The following is a 26,990-nucleotide window of genomic DNA, read 5'->3' on the forward strand; positions in this document are numbered from 1 at the left end:
CCTGGAAGAATTAAGTACTTCTTAATAAAGCTCTGCTAAAACAACTCCGCTTTTATCATCAGAGCCTATGACACTCTCTAAGGTGGTCTCTGCTATCCCCTTCTTCTTTGCCAAACATTCAAAAATCAGTGAGAACATTGTCTAAACCCCCAAATCCTTCCTTTGTACATATGTACTAGTAAAAGTGAAATTCATTTGATATTAGTTATTGATGCCCTTCCCAGGGCCCGGGGAAACAACTTCTAACTACTAAAGTGATTTTAGATAGGATATATAAATAACATATCATAAAGCAAAACAGTAAAATTTAAAACAACTCTGTGACATTTTAATATAATAATGTAATCGGCATTTCAATCACATTTGCTATTTAGTGGTTTGTTTGGGGGGGGGGTACATTGTGCAACTCTCCTGCTCACCCATAAAATTTGTTCCTTGTCAAAATGTTATTTTTTTACTTTGTCAGATATGAAAACTATGAAGCCAGGAATGGTGAAGCATGCCTGTAACCTCAACAATTTGAGAGGCTATGGCAGGAAGATCGCTTGAGCCCAGGAGTTCAAGAACAGCTCTGGCAACACAGTGAGACCCCATCTCTACAAAAAATAAAAAAAGATTAGCTAGGCACAGTGGTGTGTGCTTGTAGTCCCAGCCACTCGGGAGCCTGGGAGATCAAGGCTGTAGTCAGCCATAATTGCATCACTGCACTCCAGCTTGGGCAACAGAGCAAGACACTGTCCCAAAAATGTATAAGTAAATAATAACCCTATAATTTGTGCCAATAGATATATATGGCCGCTTTGTTAGTCTAAGTCTCTGATTGCTTATAAGCCATAGAAAGCCTTTCAAAGGCACCTCCAGGAAACCTTATGTACAAGTGTGGAAAGGAACGTAGGATTTGGCCTTGTTGGGGGCCCTAAGGGCACACAGGACAGCAGAGGAGGTGGCCTCCTGGGTGGGCAAGCTTTGCATGCCTGGAATGGAGAGTGGGTACTCCCTGGGCAACAGGAGCTGGTGTTCCCTCGTAAGGGGCCACCATTAACAAGAATCCGTTTCTCCCGTGGCCCTGTGACTCCTCCACTGCCAGCCATCTACTTTACTCTGTCTATGCTAAGTATCTTTTCCCCCATTTCATGAGTTCTTTTACTTATACTTTCTGCTTACTCACAGCTTAGGCTTCCTCCTGACTTCTTTCTCTATGTTTTTTAATCATACAACCTGAGAGCCAACTTGCTTTCCCTCTTGAACTCAGGCCTCTTCAGGGTGATCTGAGAAGGTTCAGCCACCACCCTCCCTGTTAGGCAAAGTCCTTGTGTAGCCCTGCAGAGTCACCTCATTCTAATCAGTTGGAACCAGGGAAGTGAGAGCATGTAGGACAGAGCATGGTTATCCACAAAAATTAATGAAAAAGTTAGTTGGGGCCACATAGCCTTGGACAGTAACCCTCTGGAAAAAAGGCAAGAAGTGTGGCTGTCTTGTGTTAAGAATCAGAAACTAGTTCCCTTCAAGAGTAATCTGATGACTCAATTTGGGATGCAGAAAAGTTTCCTCTTTCCTCAGGTGGAATAACAGGAGTTTAAATGTTGTCCCTTTCTCTATTTTAGTTTACTATTCCCTTTCATGTTTGCTGCTCAAAACAGAAAAGGAACTGGGGGGTGAGGGGCAGGGGAAGCTACAAAGATTAAAATGCCACAACGTAAACACAAAATCAGCAACCAGACTCTTGGTTCTAATATTTACTTTTCAACTTTTGAATCCATTTTCTCATTCTGCTTTTTTTTCATTAGAACTCTGCAGCTGCCAAATATAAATATAATAGAAATATAATACAAATGTTATAGATTTCTATTACATAGAAATGTAATAGAAATATAATAGAAATGTAATAAATATAATAGAAATATAAGAGAATTTTGCTTACAATGACAGAAAGGAGCTAAAGTTCACAACTGGACCATATCCAGTTTTCTGCCATAACAAAACTCACATTCAATCCCTCTGTGTAGGAGAAGCATATATTAGCCCATTTTCACACTACTATAAAGAACTGCCTGAGATTGGGTAATTAAAAAGGAAAGAGGTTTAATTGACTCACGGTTCAGAATGGCTGGGGAGGCATCAGGAAACTTACAATCATGGTGGAAGGTGAAGGGAAAGCAAGGCGCTTTCTTCACAAGGTGGCAGAAAGGAGAATAAACAGAGGAGGAACTACCAAACACTTAGTAAACCATGAGATCTCGTGAGAACTCACTATCACGAGCACAGCATGGGGAAAACAGACGCCGTGATTCAATTACCTACACCTGGTCTCTCCTTTGACACGTGTGGATTATGGAGATTACAGGGATTACAATTCAAGATGAGATTTTGGGTGGGAACACAGCCAAACCATATCAAAGCAGAATATACAAAGAAAAAAACAAAAATTTCCCTTTTACCTACTTTTTAGTTTATTATATATGAGTATTTTTATAGAAACTTATTTTGGTAGAAAAGTTGTTTGATGTGCATGTCATAGTTACCTGTAAAACCTCAAAAATGTTTAAGATAATAAAATTATAAGCACAGCCTATTTAAAAGCTAAATTATTTTTTGTCAGAAAAAAAAAAAAATCTAAGGTATTCATTTCCTCTGTGGCCTGGGTTCCAAAGAGTAAATTTATAATCGAATGGAAAAAATAAAAAATCTCAGAGGGAAAAAAATGTAGTGAATTCTTCAAATAAATAACTGTGCTGTCTTGTGATTTCAAATACAGTGTGCTTGATTCACAATACTACTAAAATATTCATTTCATACTTATGGAATATAAAAAACAGAAAATCCAATATTTGGAAGAAGTGTTTATTCTATGAGCAGATGTTATCCGCAAAGTTTATCAATTTACAATTAGGAAGGATTATGAGCCAAAGAGAAAGTTTTACAAAATAATACAATAAGACTAGCATCCAAATCGCATAGATTTATATGCGAATGAAAAATAGGGACTCACTTTTTCAATTATGGGAAGCGTGGGGGGGGAGAAAAGCAATTGTGTTCTGTGATAAATGAGCCTTTCTTAGATGAGAAATCTGAGTTTCTTCCCATTTTATGTACCCAATTTGTGCACTTTCTATTCTATGCTCCAAGCCATTTCTTTCATCTTATGAATATAAGAAAATTAGAATTGTACTATTGAGGACATATGAGGAATTTATTCTTGAAATAAGTTAACTACAATGACGCATTGTTGCAGTGCTTTGATATAAAATCAGAAAGATACTGAGCTTGGAAAAGCATAATATTGTTATCACTTACAACTAAGTTTATTTGGGGGAGGAAAATATCTTGACTGATTCACCAGTGTAAATGCACTGAAGGCAGCACACACCTCTGATGTGATTTGATGTGAGTTGTCATGTTAAACCTCAGACCTGGGGTATTATTAGGGTGCATTGCTTGCATCTAACAACCCATGCTCCAAGAAACCACGGTGAGAGCCAAGAAGTGAACCATTTTTTTTATATCCTGCATTTATTTAAGCAAACCAAATGTGTAGAGATAGGAAATTAATGTGTTATAATGTTTTACAAATACAGAGAGAAAACACAGAATATTAAGACCCTGAAGAGAGTGCATTTGAGAACGCAGTTCTATCATAGGAGACCACTTGCAGGGAACACGTTAAAGCCATTGCTGACACAGCCATCTGTCATTCCTGGTTTGCCATCATTCAAGTAGTTTCAATAGATAAATCAGTGATTTGCTTTTAAACAAATATTAATGTTAATGATTAGGGTAGCCTTGAAGGGTTTGTGACTGACTGTACTATACAATGTGATGCTAGGCTTAATGTGTCATTTCAATGCTGTTGTACATTATGCAGGGGAAATAATGTCTTATTACACATTAACTGCGACATCCACTAAAATGTGAACTAGTTTGCATAGGTTAGTCCTTTGGGCAGCACGATGTTGCTCTAGTCCACCAAGGCTTAAAGATTCACAGTGTAGAGGAAAAGAATATGAATTAAAGCATTTCTACTAAAATATATTTTAATAGCTGGTGTTAACAATTTGCATAACAAAAGCCAAATTATATTAGTAACATTGTAACATTCCGTGAAGCCCCTTCATTTGGAAAACATTCAATGTTTTCTTCAAAACTGTTACACTCTCAAAGTTAGTCTCGCAAATTAATCATCAACCACAATTCTACATATTTTGAAGCAAATAGAAGCCAAACTGCACAATGGTTTAATTTTGATCACAGGTCAAATATCAAGTTTCACATCATGCCTGTAATACACTTGGTGCTGCTTCCTAAATGCTCAGTAATTCATTACATGGACACTGGAGAATGGGACTGTGATGCAGTTTTCTCTTTTCCTTTAAAGTACATCATTCTTAACAGCAACTGGATTACAAAGAAGTGATACTATGCAAACTGGATACCATGTATCAAACACAAAAAATCCTATGGCATTCCCAGGAATATACTGAAGTCATACAGACAACTGAGAAAATTTGCTCAAAGATTCTTCCAAGTTTATGGGTTCAAGTAGTCTAAGCATCATGGAATAATAACCACAGAAGCAACATACAATGCCTTGACTTTTTTGATCAATAGTTGACAGTTAGTTGCGAGGAAAGGGTCCAAAAGGCATGGAATACTTCAGAGACTTTTATTTTAGCATCCTTGTTAGTTTACATAGCTTCTTACTTAACTAAAAGCTCTCCCACCTCCATATCACCTTACCCAAAACAACCACAATCTAGCTACTTTTAGATTATCAGAAGCAAATCGCTAAGGTATAATTAATTTACGAAGTGAAGTTCATCTTGCGTAGTGAATCCAGCCTCATAATTATTCTATCTTACAACAGGCATTTTAAATCCCAAATCTAAGGTTAATGTTTATATAGCTCATCTCTACATAAATCCACAAAGAACCTTTCAGAAATAGATGGAAGAAGTCGGCATTTTCTAAAGTTCTAAATCTTTAGGGATAAAATACAATCAGCTAACACCTTTAATATCTGAGGAGCATCCCACTTCCCTACCACAAAAATATCAATCATGTATAATAAAATATTACTATAGAATAGGCAGCAACTTGCTTGCTTGGTTTTCTTTCCAAGACCATACTAGACAAACAAGAGTAATCAAAAAGGCACCTATATTTGTATATATCTGTATTATAGTTTTGGTATATCTTTTATCCACTTTCTATAGGGATGTGTTATTAAAGATCATACACATTTTCTTCATCTTTTATTGAAAACATTCCACTGGAGATGGATGAACCTGAAAAAGAGGTACATCCCTTGAACTTCCACTATCTTTTTAGAAAAAGTATTGTTCCTCATTCCCAGAGTGTTGTCAAGCTCAGCACGGAGAGGATAAGGAAAGACTGTGGCACATTGGAAAAACCAGATCTGCATCTTCTTCAAGAAATAAACCCAGTGGACAGAGAGGGGCTGGTCTAATCTTATCCATATTCCTACAAGGTGCTTGTGGAAACTGTGCTTACAAATGCCTGTGTGGTGTATGGAGGTCGAGGAGACCTGGGACCCTCAAGAGCCTCCTCCATGGACAGTTGATAACCAGATAAACATTTCAAACTGGGCTACACTGCAAGTGTGTAAACAATAACAAGAAGACATGAAGGATTCATTTTGCCATAGGTTAGAAATAGAAAGCTTTCTAGAGAACAAGAATTATTAGTAAAAACATGTACTACAAAAGCTTACAACAAAAGCAATATATTCTGTTGCTATACTTTGCTCAAGAGAAAGGGGATCCCTATACAGCTTTGTTTTCAGAACCTTTTAAAAGTGTATCAAACTGTTCCTTGTGCTTCTGTCAGGCTTGAGAACACATCAAACTTTAGAAAGGCAGGTGCATGCTCTCTCTGCTTGGACATTTACACAGTCATCTTTAACTCAATTTTTAAAATCTTCTTTAGCTGTCAGCTTCATGCACGAGATACTTGTTGCCAAATTGAAGGTGGGAGGGAAGCATGTGGAAAGTGGAAAAGTTGTTCAGGCATGTAATTTTTTTTAAATGATGCTTTTAAAAATAGCACTTTGGTTTTATACATATATTTTTCCAATATTTCTCCTGAGATGCTTAACATCCTGACAAGCTTTATTAACAACTGCCAACACTAACAAATTATGGCCTCAAGAGCATGCAACATCTTGTTCAGTTTTAGTCTTCATTGTAAAACAACTACCCTCTAGGTAAATTCTGATCAGATCTTAATTCCTAAAGGCTTGAAGCAGAAATATTTTGCTATGCAAACATTATTACGTGAAGCTTAAAATTTTAGGAGACTTATTCCTCAAATATGTATTGACTTTTATGCTCAGTCAATCTGGTTTTGAAACTGGTGGATGAAATTACTTTCCTGATTACAAGCATTATTTCAAGTCAGTTTTCATTGCGGTTCCTATAAATGTGCTATTTATCCAAAATTGTACCTGTCCTACATTTAGTGTGAAAATTTAATCAACAACTACCCTTTCTTATAATCACAAAAGAAAATGGCCTGCCTGGGTGAAATGTAAATATATACTTAGTAAAATAAAATTGAGCAGTTATTTTATCCTCAGTTTTAATGACAGATTTTTTTGCAAAAATATTGCAAGTTCAGTTTATTTTTGTAGGTTTGTGCACAATATACTAAAACAGATACGGGGTTTTATCACTTTAATCACGACTGGCCATTTCAGTGAGAGAAAACCAGCCAAACCCCCTTAAAAGAAGTCTCTAGTTATTTGCCTGCATTTATTTTTTCAACTTTATGTCAGTGACATATAGATGCAGCTTCAGTGTAATAAAGCTTATTTACTCTTTTAGCCTAATAAAATGAAATCACAGATTTTCAAAAGCATGTGCTAACTTTTCTAAAGTGTAAATAAATTAAGCTTTGGCCTTTGGACTAGTAAACGTTTCCTTAAAAGATGTTTTACAGGATGTTTTGTTAATTTCCTTGAATATCATGTATAAGGCAGATATCCCCAAGACCCATACATTTTAGTACTTTTTTGCAATTTTGCTTTTCAGTTTTATCATAACTGTGAAGTCAGACCCTAAATGAATGCTGCCCTGTTGCAGGTCACAGTAAAGGGCACAATCAGAAAAACACAGGGTTGCTGATGGGTGCCAGTGGCTTGGTGACCTTCACTGCAGGCTCTGGATGAAATTTCAAGACCCACCAGCAAGGGCTAGCAAAAGCCTGCAAAGTCACTTATTTGAAAATCAAAACATGGCAACAATTTCTTTCTTAGAGAACAGGCTCTTGGGCCTGTACTGAAAAATCTCTGATGACATTCCTGTTTCATTTCCTTAAAGATGATTTAGAAAATAAAAGCCAAAAAATGGAAAAGGACATCTTTTGATTAACCAGTTTTGGTGGCTAGATTTCCATTCCAGAATTTGAATACCATTTTCCAAGAGAAGATACCAGATCATCTCTGTATGGAATTGATAACTTTGTTTGCTGAGTATTTTTCCAGTCACACTCCAGCTTCCATTGCTTCACTGGCTTCTGTTACATTTTCTTCACTTTGAAATCAATGGTGGCATTAAGTTAATCAAAGCTGTTCAATGGAACACCTAAATCGCTTATTTACTAGAGTATACATGTTATTTCCTAAGGTGTAAATCCTTCAAAACTAGAGTGCAATGCAGCAGGAAAATCTCAAGCATCTTTTCAAAGTATGTTTTTCTGATGAGCTGGCGACTAGAGGAAGAAAGGGCTTTTAGGTATCAGTCACCCTTTTTGCTTCAATAATAGGAACGCGCAGTGCAGCTGCCTATGTTACAGAAGCTTGAATCTACATGACATGCAACAGGGTAAACGCTACTAGGGAAATTATATCAATGACATTATAATTTGCCCTTTGCAGAGTAGCTGTGAAGTTATTTGGTCCTGACATTCTGTGGAACTGAGCATAGACTTGGGTCCATAGAATATAAATGGAGAGTAGAAGATGCCTTGGTACAAATGAGAAATAAATAGATCCCAGTCAGCCTAGGGAACAAGGAAATTTCTCTGTTTAGTAGAAGTTTCTAGATCCCTAAGGCCACCAGTCAATATAATTTTAACCAGACTGTCCTTCTGCCACTGTTTACACTTATTATATTGGGCAATTTTCACTAATATTGGAAATTGCCTCATGACTCAAAAGCAAAACGGGTTTTAAATTATTGGCTGCATTACTGAGTTAAGAGAATTGGCTTGGGGTGATTCCAAAGTGACAGCTAAGAAGTTTCATATACACGCTACATTTATGGAACAATCAACATCTCTATTAAAGTCTACAAAAATACATTTCCCAGAAGGGTTCAATAGCCAATCAAAGGAAACCATGAACACAATTAGCAGCACCAGGTGTCCAGACACAATGATTTTTGTTTGTAGTAATTACTGAAAATGCTGCTGTTTTCAGCCCAGAGGTCATTCCTTCTTTCTGGTACCTGTGTGTCTAATTGTCAAAGGAAGGATACATCATTGTAAAATAATGGCCAAGTTGTCTTAAAAGTATCTTCTATCTTTTAAAAAGATTAGGTTTGGGATACATTAGAATAAAGCTCAAAGGGCAGGGAGAAATAATTAATTAACAAACTCAATGTAATTCGCTGGGAGCATTCCTGTTCTCCCTGTTCTCTGCACTGTGCCGTACATCCAGCCATCATCAATGGGCTGCACGTTGACAATGTAGTCGCCGTCTCTAAAGGAGACCTCGTCTTCATCCTGGGCACTGTAATCGTACATGGCTCGGTAGGTCCTCTGAGAAAGGAAGAAGGGATTATACAATGAATACCAAAATAGCTACAGCCACAAATTCCAATCACAACACACTGACCCACACATAAAGTAACTATTAGGAATGTTTTCAAACACATGTATCTCTGGAAATCTGTAAACCTAGCATCTCATTGTGCTGATCTCAAGTTTACTAGTCTAGCAAATAGCTTAATATTTGTGGAAGAGGGATAGAAAAGTCACTAAATACGACAGCTAGCCCATCAAAAAGTAGGCTTTGAAATAATAAAGCCAAGTTCCCCCCAACTTCATATAACCCCAGAAACCTTAGATAATACATGATTTCATATTCTTCAGAGAACAAAACTCGTCATATGTCAGAGAAGTCCAAATCTCTCCTGGCAATGTACTTTTCTTAAGTTGATGCTAAAAATGTTCATTTCCTCTTAAAACTATGTAAAACAAATGAAAGAAAAAACCCATAATATACTCACTATATAGGTTTCTGTATCACTGTGAGAGAAATTTAGCATGTAAGTGTCCTGAATGCTAAGGTACATACTCAATTGTACTTATTATATTATGATTATAATGAGTTTTCCTATATTTGTTTTGTTTAAGGCTAAGCATTTAGCTAACATCAACATCAGACAATCTCAAAATCAAGTACATTCACAGACTGAGGACATGGCTGGGACCCAAAGAATTTTAGAACGATTCAAGTTACCGGACAGTGTAGAAGAGTTTTCTAGGTGTTGAGGCAAAGACCAAGAGACTATGTTGAAGGCTTATAGAAGAAATTTCTGCATGAGAAGCCAAGTATAACTAGCAAATGTTGAACACTTCTTCCAAGTTTTACACTGAATATATGAACCAGTTCTTCAAGATTTCCAATGGGGGATTTGAAGATATATTTTGGCCACATAATTTAGGCTTTTGTGTTCATTTTGATTAAGATGAACTTGTAAATACAACCATCAAATACCCGTGCTCCTAAGGCCTGAGTAAAGATCATAATCAGCTAGTACCAATCATGAAGTAACAACTAGGATACTGTAGTGGTAGATTCTTTGTATGTTTTATTGTTTTATATAATGCTTATTAATGCCTTCCTTTCTCAACAGTTTACCTCTGTAAGTTTTTTGCTTCCTTCAAAAGAGTTGTATAAATGGCAACACATCATCATTTATCTTTAAATGAAAATACCCAATATTCAATTCAACTCTATTCCACATGTATTTACATGCTTGAGGGGAAATGGGAAGACCAGATAAGGAGGAACGTATCAAATGGACACTTACTAGATTTGGTGAATGCTGCATTGATCTCATGGATGACACACTGGTCTGGTGCATGTAGCCATAGCCTTGGGAATGGCTTTGCTGATAGGCTCCGGGAAGAACAGGTGCTGCATGTTAAACATACACACACACAAAGATTCCTTAAAGCTAGCCTCGAAATACCCATACCAAGCCCTCAGAGTGATGTTATGCTCTGCTAGAAGCTTCTGAAACAAAATGCCTTTTCAGTGTTGTAAAATTTAAGTTGCATTGTTATAAGTGATCTCTAGATTAGTAGAAATCTTAGTAATTAGGGACACATAAAGAAACTCAGCTTAGCATGCAGTTAAATATACTTTAAATATTCTTGTTGCTCTATTGTAGATGCTATGTTAAAAACATAAACAAAAATTTTTCATACCCCCTTAATGAAATCATGTTTTTATTCGACCATGTGATCCTTTTAGGCATTTTCCAAAAGAAAAATAAGAATTTTAAAGGAATTTAATGACAGAGTATAAATGTTTTCACAGGGTATTTCTCATATAACAGATACTGTCAATATTTCAAGACATACAGCTGAATGTTACTTTTACAAAGATGGCAAACATAACGTATGTTTAGCAAAACGTTTGTTCAGTAGTTAACAAAAAGTCCATACCCTTTAAAGAAACATTTACTTAGAATATATGAAGTCTTTATTTTATGAAGAAGTGATATTCAGCTGACTTATCAAGGCTAAATAAGTCAGCTAAATATGTTACAAAAGCCTGAGAAACCAAATCCTTAAAGAATTTCATAAACATTATTCTTCTATATTAAAAAAGTATCAAAATAGTATTCATTTAGTATGTGCTCTCCAAACCACTAATTATGACACTGAAAAGGCATAGTTCCTGTTTTGAAGAACTCGGAATTCTAGAGAAGCCAACACAGAAGCTAGATTTTAAAATCCCACAGTATCAGCAGACATATGCTTGTGTGTTTCTCTGTGAATGTGTTTAAGTTATCTGTGACCAGAAACATGAGCTATAAATGAGGGTATTTTCGTAGCATGCCCTTCATTGTCTTTTGAATAATTTATATGCTACATTAGTAAAACTTATAGTCATATGTGCTATAAAATATATAATAGTTTGCCATTTTTGTTTAATCAGGTGGCGTATATAAAGTAATTATAATGGGTTGATTTATTCAGAACAGTTTTTATAATAAAAAAGATTTAATTCTGAGTGTTATGAATAATTAAAATTTTATAAGTAGAAAATTCACTCTAATAAGTGAGATCATCAATACCTTAAAGAAGTTTAATCATCAGAAAATTACAAATCATTCAATATGTTCTCCAGATGATAATTATATTAGATTGAAAGGGGAGTTTTTTAAAATAGTTCTTGAGTGAATTTATCTTATAAAGTTATTACAAATTATGCTTAATGTCCAGATAGGGGACCAAAGAGAAACTGCCAAGATCTCCACTTGAATTACAGTATATTGCAAAGTCATTAAAACATTATTAAATATCAAATACTTCAGAAAAGAACACTTTTTAACATCATCAACAAAATTTAAATATTTGATGTCAACAGATGTTAAGGATATTGTCAAAATCCACTCACGAAGAAAAAAGAATGAAATTCCCATAGATCTCCAGGTCCAATTAATTAGCTGAGCAGGGAGGCTTTTCTATGTATTAGAATCTGGAAGCCTTGACCATTGATTCATTCACTGTCTCTGCTCTCAGCAAATATTTATCAGTTAATGTGTGCACAGAGCACACTGCATTTCCTGGCACATAGTAAGCCTTCACAAATGGTAACAATAATTATTACTGTCCACTATGTTCAAGGCATGCCAGGAAGAAAACGGGTGACAAAAACAATTGCTATCCTGGAGCACCGAGGGTCCTGGGCACCTGGCCTTCTACCCAATTAACGAAATGGCACTGGCTACTCAGGGTATTTCCAATTAAATGATTCAGGCTGCATACCCCAGACTGTTAGTCTTACTCTGGTTTTTAACCATTTAAACAACTCATGCCTTCATTAATTACTACTTGAATCTATTTGTAAAGTTTGAAAGATTAAATATAAACATCTCTGTAAATTTATAAAAATTAAATTCTAATTCATTGTTATACCATTTAACTATGAACTTTAAGCTTTGATGTGTAGAGGTAAGCACAGCCATCTTTAAATGTTTAGGAAAAACTTTCAGGAATGGACACTGAAAAATTTGGGAAAATAGGCTATCTCACACTCTGTAATACATTTAGGTTCACCTAGTTTCTACATCACAGTCCCAGCTTAGTGCCCGTTAAGTACTGACAATTCAAGAATGTTGCTTAACAATGTTCTCTCATTTTGGTTTTGAAAAATAAGTATGCTGGGTATGATGGCTCACACCTGTAATCCCAGCACTTTGGAAGGCCAAAGCAGGAGGACTGCTTGAGCCCAGAAGTTTGAGACCAGCCTGAGCAACACAGCAAGGCTCTGTCTCTACTAAAAAATAAAAATAAAAAAACAGCTGTGTGTGGTGGTGCATGCCTGTGATCCCACCAACTTGGAAGGCTGAGGTGGGAGGATTGCTTGTACCTGGGAGGTCAAGGCTGCCATGTGATCTCACCACTATACTCCAGCCTGGGTGACAGAGAGCAACCTTATCTCAAATTTTATATATTTATATATATATATATACACACACACATACACACACACACACATATATACACACATATATATACACACACATATATATACACACGCACACACACATATGTATATATGTATAGATATATGTGTATATATATGTATAGATATGTGTATATATATATATACACACACACAAGGTATATTTATGCCTACTCCTTACTTATATCTGACTTTCAAAGGGAACCTGTGCTACTGTCAAATATAGCAAGAAAAGAAAGTAATGTATTAGTCCTAAATGTGTATATGTTGGAGAGAGCAGGGAAGAGAGTTTAGAATAAGAAACTTGGGAGTAAATATAAGCCATCTATCTAGCCCTTGCAGTTTATCTTCATGCCTTTATTGATTATTCTCATCTGCCGTCTGGCTGAATTCTGATGGGTCACACCTGTAATCCCAGCACTTTGGTAGGCAGAGGTGGGTAGATCACTGGAGGTCAGGAGTTCAAGACCAGCCTCACCAACATGGTGAAACCCCCATCTGTACTAAAAATACAAAAACTTAGCTGGGCGTGGTGGTGTGTGCCTGTAATTCCAGCTAATCAGGAGGCTGAGGCAGGAGAATCACTTGAACCTGGGAGGAAGAGGTTGCAATGAACCAAGATCATGCCACTGCACTCCAGCCTGGGCGACAGAGTGGAGTCTCTGTCTCAAAAAAAAAAAAAAAAAAAAGACAAACATAATTGAAAGCCTAAAGAAATCAACTTAGTAAAAGCAAATGGCAATTTAAGAAGAGGCATAAACACTGCTTTTCTATTGTTATGCTACAAGAATGCCTTTTTTGGAAACTTAGGTAAATAAAACAAGCAAAACGAAATCTAAAGCCATGGCTTTACATTGGGTTCACTGAGAATTTGGTTGAAAGATAGCTATTCCATGTATGAGATTTCTTCCATGAACATGTGGAATCAAAGGATTTTTAAAAAGTAAGATGTTAGGTTAATTTGGCAACAAACAAGGGCTTTTTAATCAAAGAGTAAAAGCATAGCGCCCTGTTTATTAAACTAGTAATCAGACACCATTAGCATTGCTAAAAATGGGGGACAATGGCTTTTCTAACCAAAGAGTTTGAGTTTGACAGGTTGTTTTATGTCAACAACATTAAAGCCACAAATAATAGTTTCAGTTATACTAAGTCAATGAAAATACACAGAAGTGTGCCTCAACTTTCACTTCACATTGGTAAGATTTATTGACCAAAGATCTAGAAGCTGACTAAAGCTCTAAGCATTTCAGGCTCTATTTAGAATATTCTACGATATTTATAATATCAAAATGCCTCTTCTACTGTACAATAAAGTACTTCCACAGATAGGCTATTTTCTGTTTAATGTTTATTATTAAAATGGAAAGAGATAAAACCAAGATAAAGAAGTGAATACATGTGAAGATCATAAAAGAGAAGATGAAAAGGGAGGAAGAAAAGTTTTGTTTGTTTGTTTGTGTTTTTTGAGATGGGGTCTCACTCTGTCACCCAGGCTGTAGAGTAGTGGTATGATCACAGCTCACTTCAGCCTCAAACTCCTGGACTCAAGTGATCCTCCTGAGGACTCAAGTGATCAGCCTCCCAAGTAGCTGGACATATGCCACCATGTCCAGCTGATTTTTTTTTTTTCCCTACAGACAGGATCTTGCTACGCTGCCCAACCTGGTCTCAAATTCCCAGTCTCAAGCAACCCTCTTGTCTCAGACTCCCAAAGCACTGGGATTATGGGCGTGAGCCACTGCACCCTGATAAGAACATTTTAAGAGGCTCACCAAATCTGAAACTGGAAAAAAGAGGAAATATATGTAAATACACAAAGATTACAGTAAATGAAAGGAAGAAATGTACCCAGAAGAAACGTTGAAGAGTACTCAAAAAGTTCACTGTGGGGGACGTACGCAGAGTGCGTGAAAGAAGAGAATATGATTAAGTGTCCTTGGTGTGCATGGTGCTTTGTATGCCGTCATTTAATTACTGCAACAATTATCTAAAACAGATACCATTCCCACTTTACAGAACAAAATACAACAGAGGCTGAGAGATTGAACAGGAAGGCAGCAGAAAAATTATTTGTGTAGTGAAGCCACAGTTAAGGTTTCAAGTCATCAAAGAAAAGGTGAAGGTTTTGAAGGCCCCTCAATGACTATAGAGATACAGTCGATGGCCAAATTCCAAATAGAAAAAAAAAAAAGAAAGAAAGAAAGAAAAAGAAAAAGAAAAAAAAATAGTACTTTAACTATAGATGTAATGTGAAAAAAGAAAATAATTTGGGTTTTTTTCTATGGGCTTACTTTTTGAAAAAATCCAGAAAAAGGGAGAAAATCATCATTCAGAAATTTCCCAATAAAAAGTCTAGGATACAATGCAATTATTGTCATATTTTCTAACACTTGACTACTGTTTTATCAGCTAATGTACGTCAACTTAATGAGGTTTTGTTTTTCTTTTTAGGACAAAGAACCCCTATTTAGACAATCAGAGAGGAATTGCTAAAAGAGAAAGTATGACTATGCTGCTAGTTTTGAAGTAAGTATTAAATAATGAACTAGATCCTAGTTAAATCCTATCTAGTCCTGGCCGGGCACGGTGGCTCACTCCTGTAATCCCAACACTTTGGGAGGCCGAGGCAGGCAGATTGCTTGAGCTCAGGAGTTTGAGACCAGCCTGGCCAACATAGTGAAACCCCAACTCTACTAAAATTACAAAAAATTAGCTGGGCTTGGTGACAGGTACCTGTAATCCCAGCTACTTGGGAGGCTGAGGCAGGAGAATTGTTTGAACCTGTGAAGAGGAGGTTGCAGTGAGCTGAGATCATGCCTTTTCACTCCAGCCTGGGTGACAAGAGCAAAACAATTCTGTCTCCAAAAAAAAAAAAAAAAAAAAAAATTCCTCTCTAGTCCATGAGCAAGGTGGCTGTGCTGCTTGGTTATAACATAGGGCCATGGTATGGACCTTTCTGCTCAAATTGCTCTTACACGTGTCACTGAGAGTTTCATGTCAAAGCCTCAAGTCCTATTCACATCTGATCACAAGCCGTAAGTGGGAGCTAAGTCCACAAAGTTTATATGCAATCTAGAAACAAGATGCTATTTTTTAATCTGAAAGGATTCTTAGCACTACAGAAACCCCTTTTCCTTCCCTGCAGGATACAGAAGCAAGCCAGATTGCCTCTAGATTTTAGTTTGCAGATTCTTAATTATAAGCTCTGAATACGGAACTGCCGAAGAAACAGGCTTACTGCATAATAAACTAAGAATACACAGACTTCAACATAAAAATGAAGTGCTCTATAATTGAGTTAAAACCACCAAGTTTTAAAGACATGCCTAATCATCGTGATACAAAATAATCAAGCTCAAGCTTTGGGGATCATTTAAAAATAAAAGCAGTCATTACTGTTTTATATGTTAAATCTTCAGTTTCAGCAGGAGCAACAAACCCTGGAAAGGAAGGACAGGAGACTAAGGACTGAGGACAGAGGAAGAATCAGTTACTTGCAGTGTTTTCAACCCTGACTGCATATGATGTTCAGGTCCCCCACACCAATTATAATAAATCAGAATCTAGGGTGGCGGTAAAGGAAATTGCATAATGGTGTCTTATTTTTCTTTTTTCTTTTTTCTTTTTTTTTTTTTTTTGACACAGGATCTGGCTCTGTCACCACCCAGGCTGGAGTGCAGTGATGCCATCTCAGCTCACTGCAGCCGCCATCTCCCAGGTTCAAGCAATCCTCCTACCACAGCCTCCCGAGTCGCTGGGACTACAGGTGCATGCTACCACACCCAGCTCATTTTTCTGTGTTTTTCATAGAGATGGGGTTTTCCCATGTTTCCCAGACTGGTCTCAAACTCCTGGGCTCAAGCCATCCATCCACCTTGGCCTCCCAAAATGCTGGGATTACAGGAGTGAGCCACTGTGCCTGGCTGGTGTCTTGTTTTTTCAAATGAACAGCCACAATGCAGACCTACTGAACTGGCGGGCTTCATTCGCCCCCATTTGACAGGAATTTAGGGGCATATGCGGCTCTATTTGAAACATGCTACTCCCCAATTCCCTCTTTTCCCCCAGTGCTTTGTTTCCAATATCTGTGGAGGCGAATGTTTGAACCTGGGCCTCGGGAAGCAGCCTGGGACTGCAGGAAGAAATCCAAGTCAAGAGAAAGCTCATTGTAGAATAATTTGGAGGTTAGCGTGCAACATTCCTGGGAAAGCCAGTGCCATGAGGCGAGGGGAAGCGGACCCCATTTCCTTGGGGCGGAGCAGAGCAGGACCTGGCGGGCATCAGCTGAGAGGAAGGAGGAAGTGTACAGCCTAAAATGTCTTTGCAAAATCAAAAATCCTCTCTCAAGCCAATGCTAGGATCCTAATAATCAATTCTCTTCTTCTAGACTCTCATATTTTCTTTGTTTTAATTTTCTAGTTTTAGCTAAATTTTATTACCATTCCTGTAATATATCCTGTTTATAGTATATACTGTATCCTGCTTACTGCTGACCATACTACAGTAATACATACATTTATAGTGATAAAACAATTATTGCCATCATTAAAGATTGCAAATCTATTTATTGTGGTGAAATATACATACCATAAATGTATCCTTTTAATCATTAAGTGTACAGTTGTTTGACATTAAGCATATTCATACTGTGCAACCTGCAAATCTTTATAAGAAAATGCAACCTACATAAAAGTATTTAAGCACTCAGGTGTATACCCCTGTGAAAGTTAGTGGGGGAAAGAGGTAACATAAGACTCTACTTCCCCAGGAATACAGAATCTGCATACAATAAAAGTTTAATAATATAAGTAAGATGCTTACAACCCTGTTAGCTCAAGATTTTACTAGTTTAGCTCTTAAAGTTCTGCTTTTCAGGAACATCCTTAGTCTCAGGCAATTTGGGATGTTCGGTTTGCTTCCTTACAATGTTCCAGCCCTGCACTTAGCATGTCGCATGCTTTAGTTGGTGTAATTGTCACCACAATCTTCTTTTCACCAACAAAGGAGCTGAAGGTTAGCAGATTAAGTAATTTGGTCAAATATCAGAAATAAGGGGGAGCCAGAATTTAATGCCAAAAATCTGACTTCGGAACCCAAACTCTTGACTATACTAAACCCAAATTATTACACAAGAAATGACAAAACAGTGTGAGATTAATTTCAAAATAACCACTGTGAATTCAGAAAAGTGTAAGGGCACTATGGCATGTTGAGCAGAGGAGCTTCTAGGAGTAAGAAGACTGGATCTGAAGTTTGAAAAGGAGGCAGTCAACCCTTCCTGAGAAAGAGGGAAAGGTAAAGAAAAATGAGTTTAAATGCACGGGATATGTGCCAGCCAGGCTTGTTAGGCTCATAGAGGTTACTCTATTTGTCATTAATTTGTGTGTATATGTGTGGTAAACAACCAACCAGAAGTTTATGTGTATGTGGTTGATGAGGTATGCTAAAACATCTCTGGAAGAAATCATAGAAACAGCAATTCATCCACTTTTGGAAAAGCAAAATCAAGGTAGCATCATTTCTGAAGCAATGACTTTTAGATTTATTGTAAGAGTCATTTTAGCATCTGACAGGTCTCTGGGGAGACAGAGAGTGTGTGCATGTGCGTGTGCAGTGTGTGTGTGTGTCTGTTTAATTTTTGTTTCTTTTTGCCATTGCCAATACCAACATATTTTATCCAGGGCAAATATTTAGTCGCCTTATCTTGTATGATAAATTTCAAGCCTATGTTCAATATCACGTCGCCTAATGTGACTTCAACCACATTCCCACTGAGTGACAACGGCTGCATAATGATGGCACCTAACAATCTTCAAAGTCACTGTGTACAACGCTGCCTGAAAAAGACCTCCCACCATCAGTATTAGAATAAGCAATGCTGCCACCAACATATGAAAGATTTAGTTGAAGATACAATTAATTCCAGAAGATTTTTAACCATTTTCTTCCCTAAATATAAATAACCAGGTTTATAATATTCCTTAAATATTAATGAATTAAAGATTCTTTACTGCCTGTGAACTGCAAAAGGAAACATACGTACTTTGTACTTTTTAAACTACATATGCAGCATTTCATTGATATATTTGACTTAGTTGTTTCAAATGAGAACTTCTAGGCTGGGCATGGTGGCTCACGCCTGCAATCCCAACACTTTGGGAGGCTGAGGTGGGTGGATCATTTGAGGTCAGGAGTTCAAGACCAGTCTGGCCAAAACAGTGAAATCACACCTCTACTAAAATACAAAAATTAGCAGGGCACAGTGGTGGGTGCCTGTTATCCCAGCTTCTCAGGAGGCTGAGGAGAATCACTTGAACCCAGGAGGCAGAGGTTGCAGTGAGCCAAGATTGCACCATTGCACTCCAGCCTGAGGCGACAAGAGTGAAACTCAGTCTCAAAAAAGAAAAAAAAAAAAAAGAATTTCTCTAAAATATTATTTTGGGGAATCTGCCGTTCCTAAATATTGAAAAAACACACAACATTAGTTGTATTTTTAATTTTCCACCAGTTAAACTTAATTAGCCTCAAAAACCAAGAAAATCAGTACATTTTGATTTTGAAGCCAACTGCTTTTTCTCTAGAAAAAATTAGTCTGCAAATGTTCTGACAGAACTGAGCTAAACCATAATATGGCTTAAATACAACTAGATAGCTTTAGATGTTAGAATTTCTGCTATTTTACTTCAGAATAATCTAGCCCATTTACTTCTACATTTAGATTCGAATTGCCACTTCCATTTTTTTCCCTCAGATTTGTTTCTCATTTTAGCTCTCTTAGGATAAACTCTCCAAGTTGTAACTATAATTCAAACCACAAATATAAGCAGGATTGTCGGTGAAGGAAAAGAAAATAATTTCTTCCCCAAATTATAGAGTCTTTAATAATTATTCTCATGGCACAAAATCCATATGGTATATGTCTGTGCGCACATGAAGACGTGTGAGCTATCCCCCAAAACAAGATAAAGAGAAAAGAAAGGAATGTACAGTGCAGATACATATTTAGCTTCCGGATAAGAACTACATAACTTTGGGAAGTTCTTTGATAAGGTGAAAGCAATTCAGAACATACAACTGGCAGGTAGACAGAGATGCTATTTCCACTCATGTATCCCTATCACTAAGACTAGCTTGTAGATGCAAATTATGCCATGACTGAAAAGTCAGCTCACAGCAAATCCCAACTTTCCTCAGTAAATACTACTATCCATGTTGTATAAATCAATATTTAATATGAAGATTCATCACTCGAGTACAATGAAAGAAATTGTCATTCCACTGCAGAAGATATTCTAGAAATACTTATTGGATCAATGCATGTAACATTTTTTAAAGACTTAAAATGGCATTGCCTTTGGTTTTTCTTGAACTGATGTATTCTAATACTGACCCTTAGATAATACCATCAATCCATAAGGAGTTCCGATATGTAGTTTTACACTAGACATCCTAAGTGACAAGCCACACTAAGTATCATAAATAGACATATCTTGGTGCTGATTAAATTGCTGAATGGGCACATATATATTGTCCAACAAATAGACATACATAAAACTGACTCAATGTGTCCCCGACATGATTTGAAGATAGAGAAATACGAGAAAGTAACTGTGAATGATTATCTGGGTCTCAGAGAGCCCAAATTCTCTATGTGGGTCTGAACAAATAGGCAGGTATGAAGATTCCCTGCCAGGTAGGGAGGTCAACAGGTTGGCTGCACACAATTTTAAGGATAGTTAGACAGGAGCAAGGTAAGAACTTGACAGACAGAACGGTAGACAAGTTTAACGCACATGGGTCAGGTATGGCACAAGAATAAGATCAAGGACCAGAATGAAAAATATAGGCACAGTGGTTCCATGCCTGTAATCCCAGCAACTCAGGAGGCTGAGATGGGAGAACTACTTGAGGCCAGGAGTTCAAAACCAGCCTGGGCAATAGAGCAAGACCCATCTCTGCAAAAAAACTAAAAAATACTAGCCAGGCGTGGTGGAGGATGCCTCTCCTCCCAGTGATTCCAGAGGCTGAGGCAGGAGGATCCTTTGACCTCAGGAGTTAGAGGTGCAGTGAGCTAGGATAGTGCCACTGCACTCCAGGCCCTAGATGACAGAGCAAGACCCTGTTTCTAATTACAAAAAAAAAAAAAAAATGTAGCATGGGCATATCAGAAATACTAGGAGGAAAGATCAGGCAGTAATAAGTAGCAAATCTGGCCACAAGGGATGAAGTACACGACAAACAGCCAGGGCCACAGATAACGGGCAAGCAAAATGCAGAAAATTCATACACTATTTCCCCACTGTATTATCTCCAGCACGTGGAAATTTTACAGAGTTCCTCTAAAGTAAGGAACCAATCCCCACAACCTACATGCCTAGGGCTTGATGTGGGGTACCTGGCTGAAATGGAAAATGGGAGAAAAGCAGGGAAATTTGTGACTGTGGGGATCACATTATGACTCTACTGTTTTGCACGTGAGACAGGTGAGTATGCATATCTGTTCAGTCTATGATCCAACTTGGATATTGATTTTAATCTATATAAATCAAAAATGACTATTTTCATTTCATTTGCTAATGTTCAACCATCCGATAAGCAGGAATATTTATTTTCTCTTTTACATGCATGTCACTTTACAGTTTATGAAGCTCTTCCCAAAAAGTTTTCTCATTTGACACATATGCTAGAGCCACATTTATGTCCTTTCTGACGATCAAAACTTCTCTTTCTCCGAATCAACTCAGCCTCACAGGAAATATATTTTTAATGTTTTATTGTTTCTACTTTAAGTGTCAGATGTTTCTCCTTCACACACATACGGATCCCTTTGACTGAATCTTGGCAAATCGATGAAAGACACATGTGCATTCTAGAACAAGTGCTATTCATTAGTATTTGATCCTTTCCCCAACTTCACACTCAGAAAAGAAAACGTATGACACTTCTTTCATTCCATTTCTATTGAGACTAGGAATACAAGTTTCGCTAAGGGCTTCAAATTCAATCAGAAGCCCGAAACTTTTTCTTAGGTAAGTAATAGAATGAACGAATACTTGCTAACAATGTACAATGTGTGTTTTTTCACAGGCTAGATGTACAGACTAGATGGTAAAATATGATCATGTGATAGCCTACAAATCAGAATTTACATTATAAAGAAATAATTCATTTTTCTAATGATTAGATTCATCGCAGAAATTTATTTATTTTATTTTTGAGGCAGAGTCTTGCTCTGTCACCCAGGCTGGAGTGCAGTGGCACAGTCTTGGCTTACTGCAACCTCCACCTCCTGGGTTCAAGTGATTCTCCTGCCTCAGCATCCTAAGTAGTGGGGACCACAGGTACGTGCCACCACACTCAGCTCATTTTTGTATTTTTAGGAGATACCAGGTCTCACCATGTTGGCCAGGCTGGTCTTGAACTCCTGGACTCTAGTGATCCACCCACCTCGGCTTCCAAAAGTGCTGGGATTGCAGGCGTGCCCGGTTCATCACAGACATTTAGTATTTCAATCATCAATTCTTCATATCTTCCTAAACTTAAATGAAGATAGCAGTTTTTTGGACAAATTTAAACACAACAGCATTTTTGGGACAAATTTAAACCAACTTCTCAAATTCAGTTTGGAAATAACACTCAAATATAGTTGCGAAGTACAACTGAAATTCTGAAATTCTCTTGCTGACTGCACATTCTTTACAGAAGTCAGGCTAGCAAGGAGTTGGATTGGGGAGTGATCTTGAAGGGTCACCAATCAGTAGTCAGAAAACCGAAGCAGTGGCTAAAATAGAAACACCAGCAAGTTTATTTTAAATGAAGATACATAGTTCTAAATCAGGAGTGTGTTTTCTTTTTCTTAAATAAAGCTCATGTATATTTGAAGTTTACAACATGATGCTATGGGATACACATAGGTGGTAAAATGGTTACTATAGTGAAGCAAATTATCATACCTACCATCTGGCACGTGTGTGTGTGTGTGCGCGTGTGTGTGTGTGTGAGAGAGAGAGTGCGCACGTGAGAGAGCGAGCAAAGGGCAGCTACAATCTACTTAACAAAAATCTCTAATATAATTTTATTAACTACAGTCCACATGCTATATGTTACATCTCTAGATGTGTTTATCTTACATATCTGCTACTTTGTATCATTTGAGTTACATCTCCCCATCCCCCCACCCCATTGTAACCATTGTTTTATCTTCTATCTCTGTAAATTTGACCTTTCTTTTTCAGATTCCACATATAAGTGGGATCATGCAATATTTTTCTTTCTATGTCTGGCTTATTTCACTTAGTATAATGTCCTCTAGGTCCACCCACATTATGGCAAATGGCAGGGTCTCCTTTTTAAAGGCTAAACAATATTCCATTGTATGTGTATATATACCACATTTTCTTTACCCATTCATCCTTTGATGGGCATTTAAGTTGTTTCTATATCTTGGCTATTACGATAAAAATGCAATGAACGTGGGAGTACAGATATATTTACAAGGTGGTGGTTTCATCTACTTTGGGTTGGGTACATACCAGAAGAGGAACTGCTGAGTTGTATGGTAGTTCTGTTTTAATTTCTTTAGGAACTTCCATACTGTTTTCCACAACGGCTCTACCAATCTACATTCCCACTGTGTGCTAAAGTTTCCTTTTCTAGGAGTGTATTTTCTAATAGGTTTTTCTGGTTATCTAATTTCAGTGTTTCTGCTCTTCTGCATAAACAACAAATCTCACAATAAGAGAGGTTGCAATATTTGAAAAAAAAAAATCTACCAATACTATTTCTACATCATTAATCCCTCTAGCAGACCACTGAGAAGGTCTCTTAATGCCTGAGGAGTCAATTTCTCGGTAAAAATCTAAACAATGCAATGCAGACCAGATTCTTAGAAAAGCTCCAGGAATGGATTAAACCTCCAAGGAAGAGACTCCACTCACCTACAAGTGTAGGTCACTGGTCCTCTAAATAGCGTTTAAGTCTCCTACAGGATAAAATCCAAGGAAAGTGTGCTGGGACCATGTTCCCTTGAGCCCTATCTCTGCAGAGATTGAGGTTCAGCACTGCCCGCGCTCTAGTTCCAGACTTCTTCTTCAGCCCATCTAGACACACAGCCTCAAGATGTGCTGAACTATACCAAGTTCCCACATGCTATGCTCTCTCTCGTCTGCCCTTTTTCTGCCTAGTACGTTCCTTTCCCATTTCTCTACTTGGCTATCTCTCTCTCTTTTTATTTTATTTATTTTTATTTTTATTTTTTTTGAGGCAAGGTCTTACTCTGTCACCCAGGTTGGAGTGCAGTGCTGTGTTCTCAGCTCAGTGCAACCTCCACCTCCTGGGTTCAAGTGATTCTCATGCCTCAGCCTCCTGAGTAGCTGGGATTACAACCAGCTAATTTTTGTATTTTTAGTAGAGAAGGGTTTTTGCCATGTTGGCCAGGCTAGTCTCGAACTCCTGACCTCAAGTAACCTGCTTGCCTTGGCCTCCCAAAGTGCTGGAATTACAGGCATAAGTTACCATACCTGGCCTCTACTTGGCTATTTCTAACCCTATGCAATACTCCATCACAATGCGTTCCTGAGCACGATGGTTTTATGCAACTGGTTCACCTAACAGAATGTGAGTTCTCTGAAAACAATAACTGTTTCTTTCATTTTTGTGTTCCCAGTATCTCACACATACAAGAGATACTAGATAAATGTTTGGTGACTGAGCAGATGGAGTTACGGGTACCAGTAAAACACCAGGGCAATTGGCCGTGCAGTTGGTGCACTGCCCTCTTGATATACGCTATGAACGATAAACTGAGAATTCCAGAATGTACTGAAGCATCTCTTGCAACTCTTGAATACGTATTACATGGGATGAAATGCCAGAAGCATAGCCTGGCTAGGGTGGGTTAAACTGCTACGAAATTCAGAAACTTACTTTTAGTCAGTTAAGGCAGGACTAGGGCATCCCCATAAGATTCTCTCACAGCAAAATGGGAAAGGTCACGAGGTTGGAAAGCTGAAAATATCTATTTTGAAAAGTGCATCTGTTTTTCATTCCTCATCACACTCCCATATCCTTTTATGTTTTCCGGAGGAAAACAGAAACACATAGCATACCTGAAGCAAAACTGGATACAAGTTCAAATCGAGGCAGGTAAACACCAGGTGAGATTGCAAGCACATATGAACACTTTCAATACCAGAAAACTGCAAGTTAAGGAAAACCAAAGAAACACAAAGTAATACCGGGAAGCAGATACACGTTGCAGGCAATGAACTAGAGGCAAACACAAAGATCAAAGGAAACCTCACAGTGAAATAAGCTGAAATCATCAGGATCCTTTTCACCAAAGGAGCTGTATGTCAAATAAAGTATAAGTTAAGCGAATCTAATACCAAAAGGCAGTAAAGATAATTTCAAGTAATACTATTCATGAATCAAAACAAAATTGGGTAAAGGTTAAATAAAAGCCTCTGTTCTTAAATCAAAGTAACACAGTAGAGATGTAAAATGAAAACCCTTTGGTAACTTAATACATTGAAAAGTAAAGAAAGTCCAAAATAATCACATAGGAAAATGAAAATACTGAACAATCAAAGTAAGATGGGAAAATATCATGGGAAACACATAACCAAAATGATGATAAAAACTTAAAGGAGAAGGCTTATCTGTTAATGCTCATGAAAACCAAATGTGAATGATGAAAACCTTGTACTTCTGCCTTAATGAAATGAGTTGATTGTTCAACCCTTTGTCCTAACAATCAGAACTTCCTCTAACTCGAAAGAAGGAACGAAAACTGTGACTCTCATAACTGCCCAAGTACTTCATTCATAAAGAAAAACAGACCACTTTCAGAACATAAACACATTCTTACACATAGAAAGAAAAGAAAAAAAGTTTATTTAGGGCACTTAGCTGAGGAAATGTAAAATATCTGCTTCTTGTTCTGCGCCATTCTTACGACAGATGCAAAATTTAAGCCTAATAAGGTTAAATGACCTCTTTGATAATCCGGACCAAGTCGTGAGAGCACTGGGACTTAAGTCCAATGTCTCGTCCTCCAGTTCAGGGTTCCGGCCACCGCAGGACACCACTGCCACACACCCCACCCCAACCGCAAGCAGGCAACCAAATATTAAAACACGTCTTTCTGGGATATAACACATTTTATCATGTAAATTACAGCCAGACAGGAGGAATAAATTCTAGTGTTCTATACCACTGTAGGATGACTATAGTTAGCAAGAATATATTTTATAGTTTCAAATAGCTAGAAGGATGTTTAATGTTCCCAATACAAAGAAATGATAAATGTTCAAGATGATGAATATGCTAATTACCATGTTAGGATCACTATATGGTGTATATATCGAAACATCCCTTGGTACCTCATGCATATGTATAATTATTATTTATCCATTGAAACATTAAAAAAGAAAAATCAATCCTTAAAATAGCCCATTATATCAGTGGTATTGGGAAGATGATCTTGAACCAAAAAATTTTAACTACATTTTGTTTTTAAAAGTAAATAAATTTAAAAGAATCAACAACATCCAGAAGAAAAATAGCGTTTCTAAATATTTATAAACATTTCTTCATCTTACCCCTAACTAGTATTGTTATAAAATTCTTTTCAATTTCTAGGATAAAATTTAAACAAATGCATATGATTGACTGCTACTGTTAAAAGCACTAAAGATTTTCATCACTCCACTTTTTATAGAGTCAATCAGCACCTTCTCACCAGAGCCCAGCAGGGGACCCTAAATTTCAAAGCCACTGAGAAATCATGGAGACTTCTTTCCTTCTGTACGAAAAAAAAAAAAAAAAAAATATATATATATATATATATATACATACTGGGAATGTTTCCACTTTAGAGTATTTTTTCAGCTATGCTTTAATGTCATTGAAACATATCAAAAATTTAAGAATCTTCTTGAAAGCCTTCCCCAAGAGAATTTTATAAAAATAATTATATTTACATATATTTATGCATGTGGTCCTTGTTTTTAAAATATTCATTTGGCCATTTTATTCCCTCTCCAAATAGTTGCTGAATGCTTATTCTAAGAGCTAGAGATACAACAGTCAACAAAACAGCCAGTATCTCTGATCTTGTTGGGCATGCAGAGAGAACCAAATAAATAAATCAATATATAATATCTGAAGTGGTACCAGGTGCTATGAAGGAAAAAATTCAAAGAAACGGGACAGACAGTCAGGAAAGGGGTGCTATTTTATCTCTAGTAGTTAGAGAGGGTGCCAT

The 26,990-nt window shown here is 37.2% G+C and overlaps 1 protein-coding gene across 4 annotated transcripts in view; it reads right to left on the minus strand.

Annotated features, from left to right (window-relative positions):
- Nucleotides 1–2,827: 2,827 nt before the first annotated feature.
- Nucleotides 2,828–26,990, minus strand: part of NEBL (nebulette) — a 518,729-nt gene continuing 494,566 nt past the window's right edge. For all 4 annotated transcript variants that reach the window (XM_054522031.2, XM_054522030.1, XM_054522032.1 and 1 more), the window contains 2 exons: nt 10,053–10,159; nt 2,828–8,775 (listed from right to left, as the gene is read on the minus strand). In XM_054522031.2, coding sequence (XP_054378006.1) covers nt 8,599–8,775; nt 10,053–10,159 — 284 coding nt within the window. In that variant the 3' untranslated portion in view covers nt 2,828–8,598. The remainder of the gene's footprint in view (nt 8,776–10,052; nt 10,160–26,990) is intronic.

This window comes from Pongo abelii, chromosome 8, assembly GCF_028885655.2.
Source record: "Pongo abelii isolate AG06213 chromosome 8, NHGRI_mPonAbe1-v2.0_pri, whole genome shotgun sequence".
Taxonomy (NCBI): domain Eukaryota; kingdom Metazoa; phylum Chordata; class Mammalia; order Primates; family Hominidae; genus Pongo; species Pongo abelii.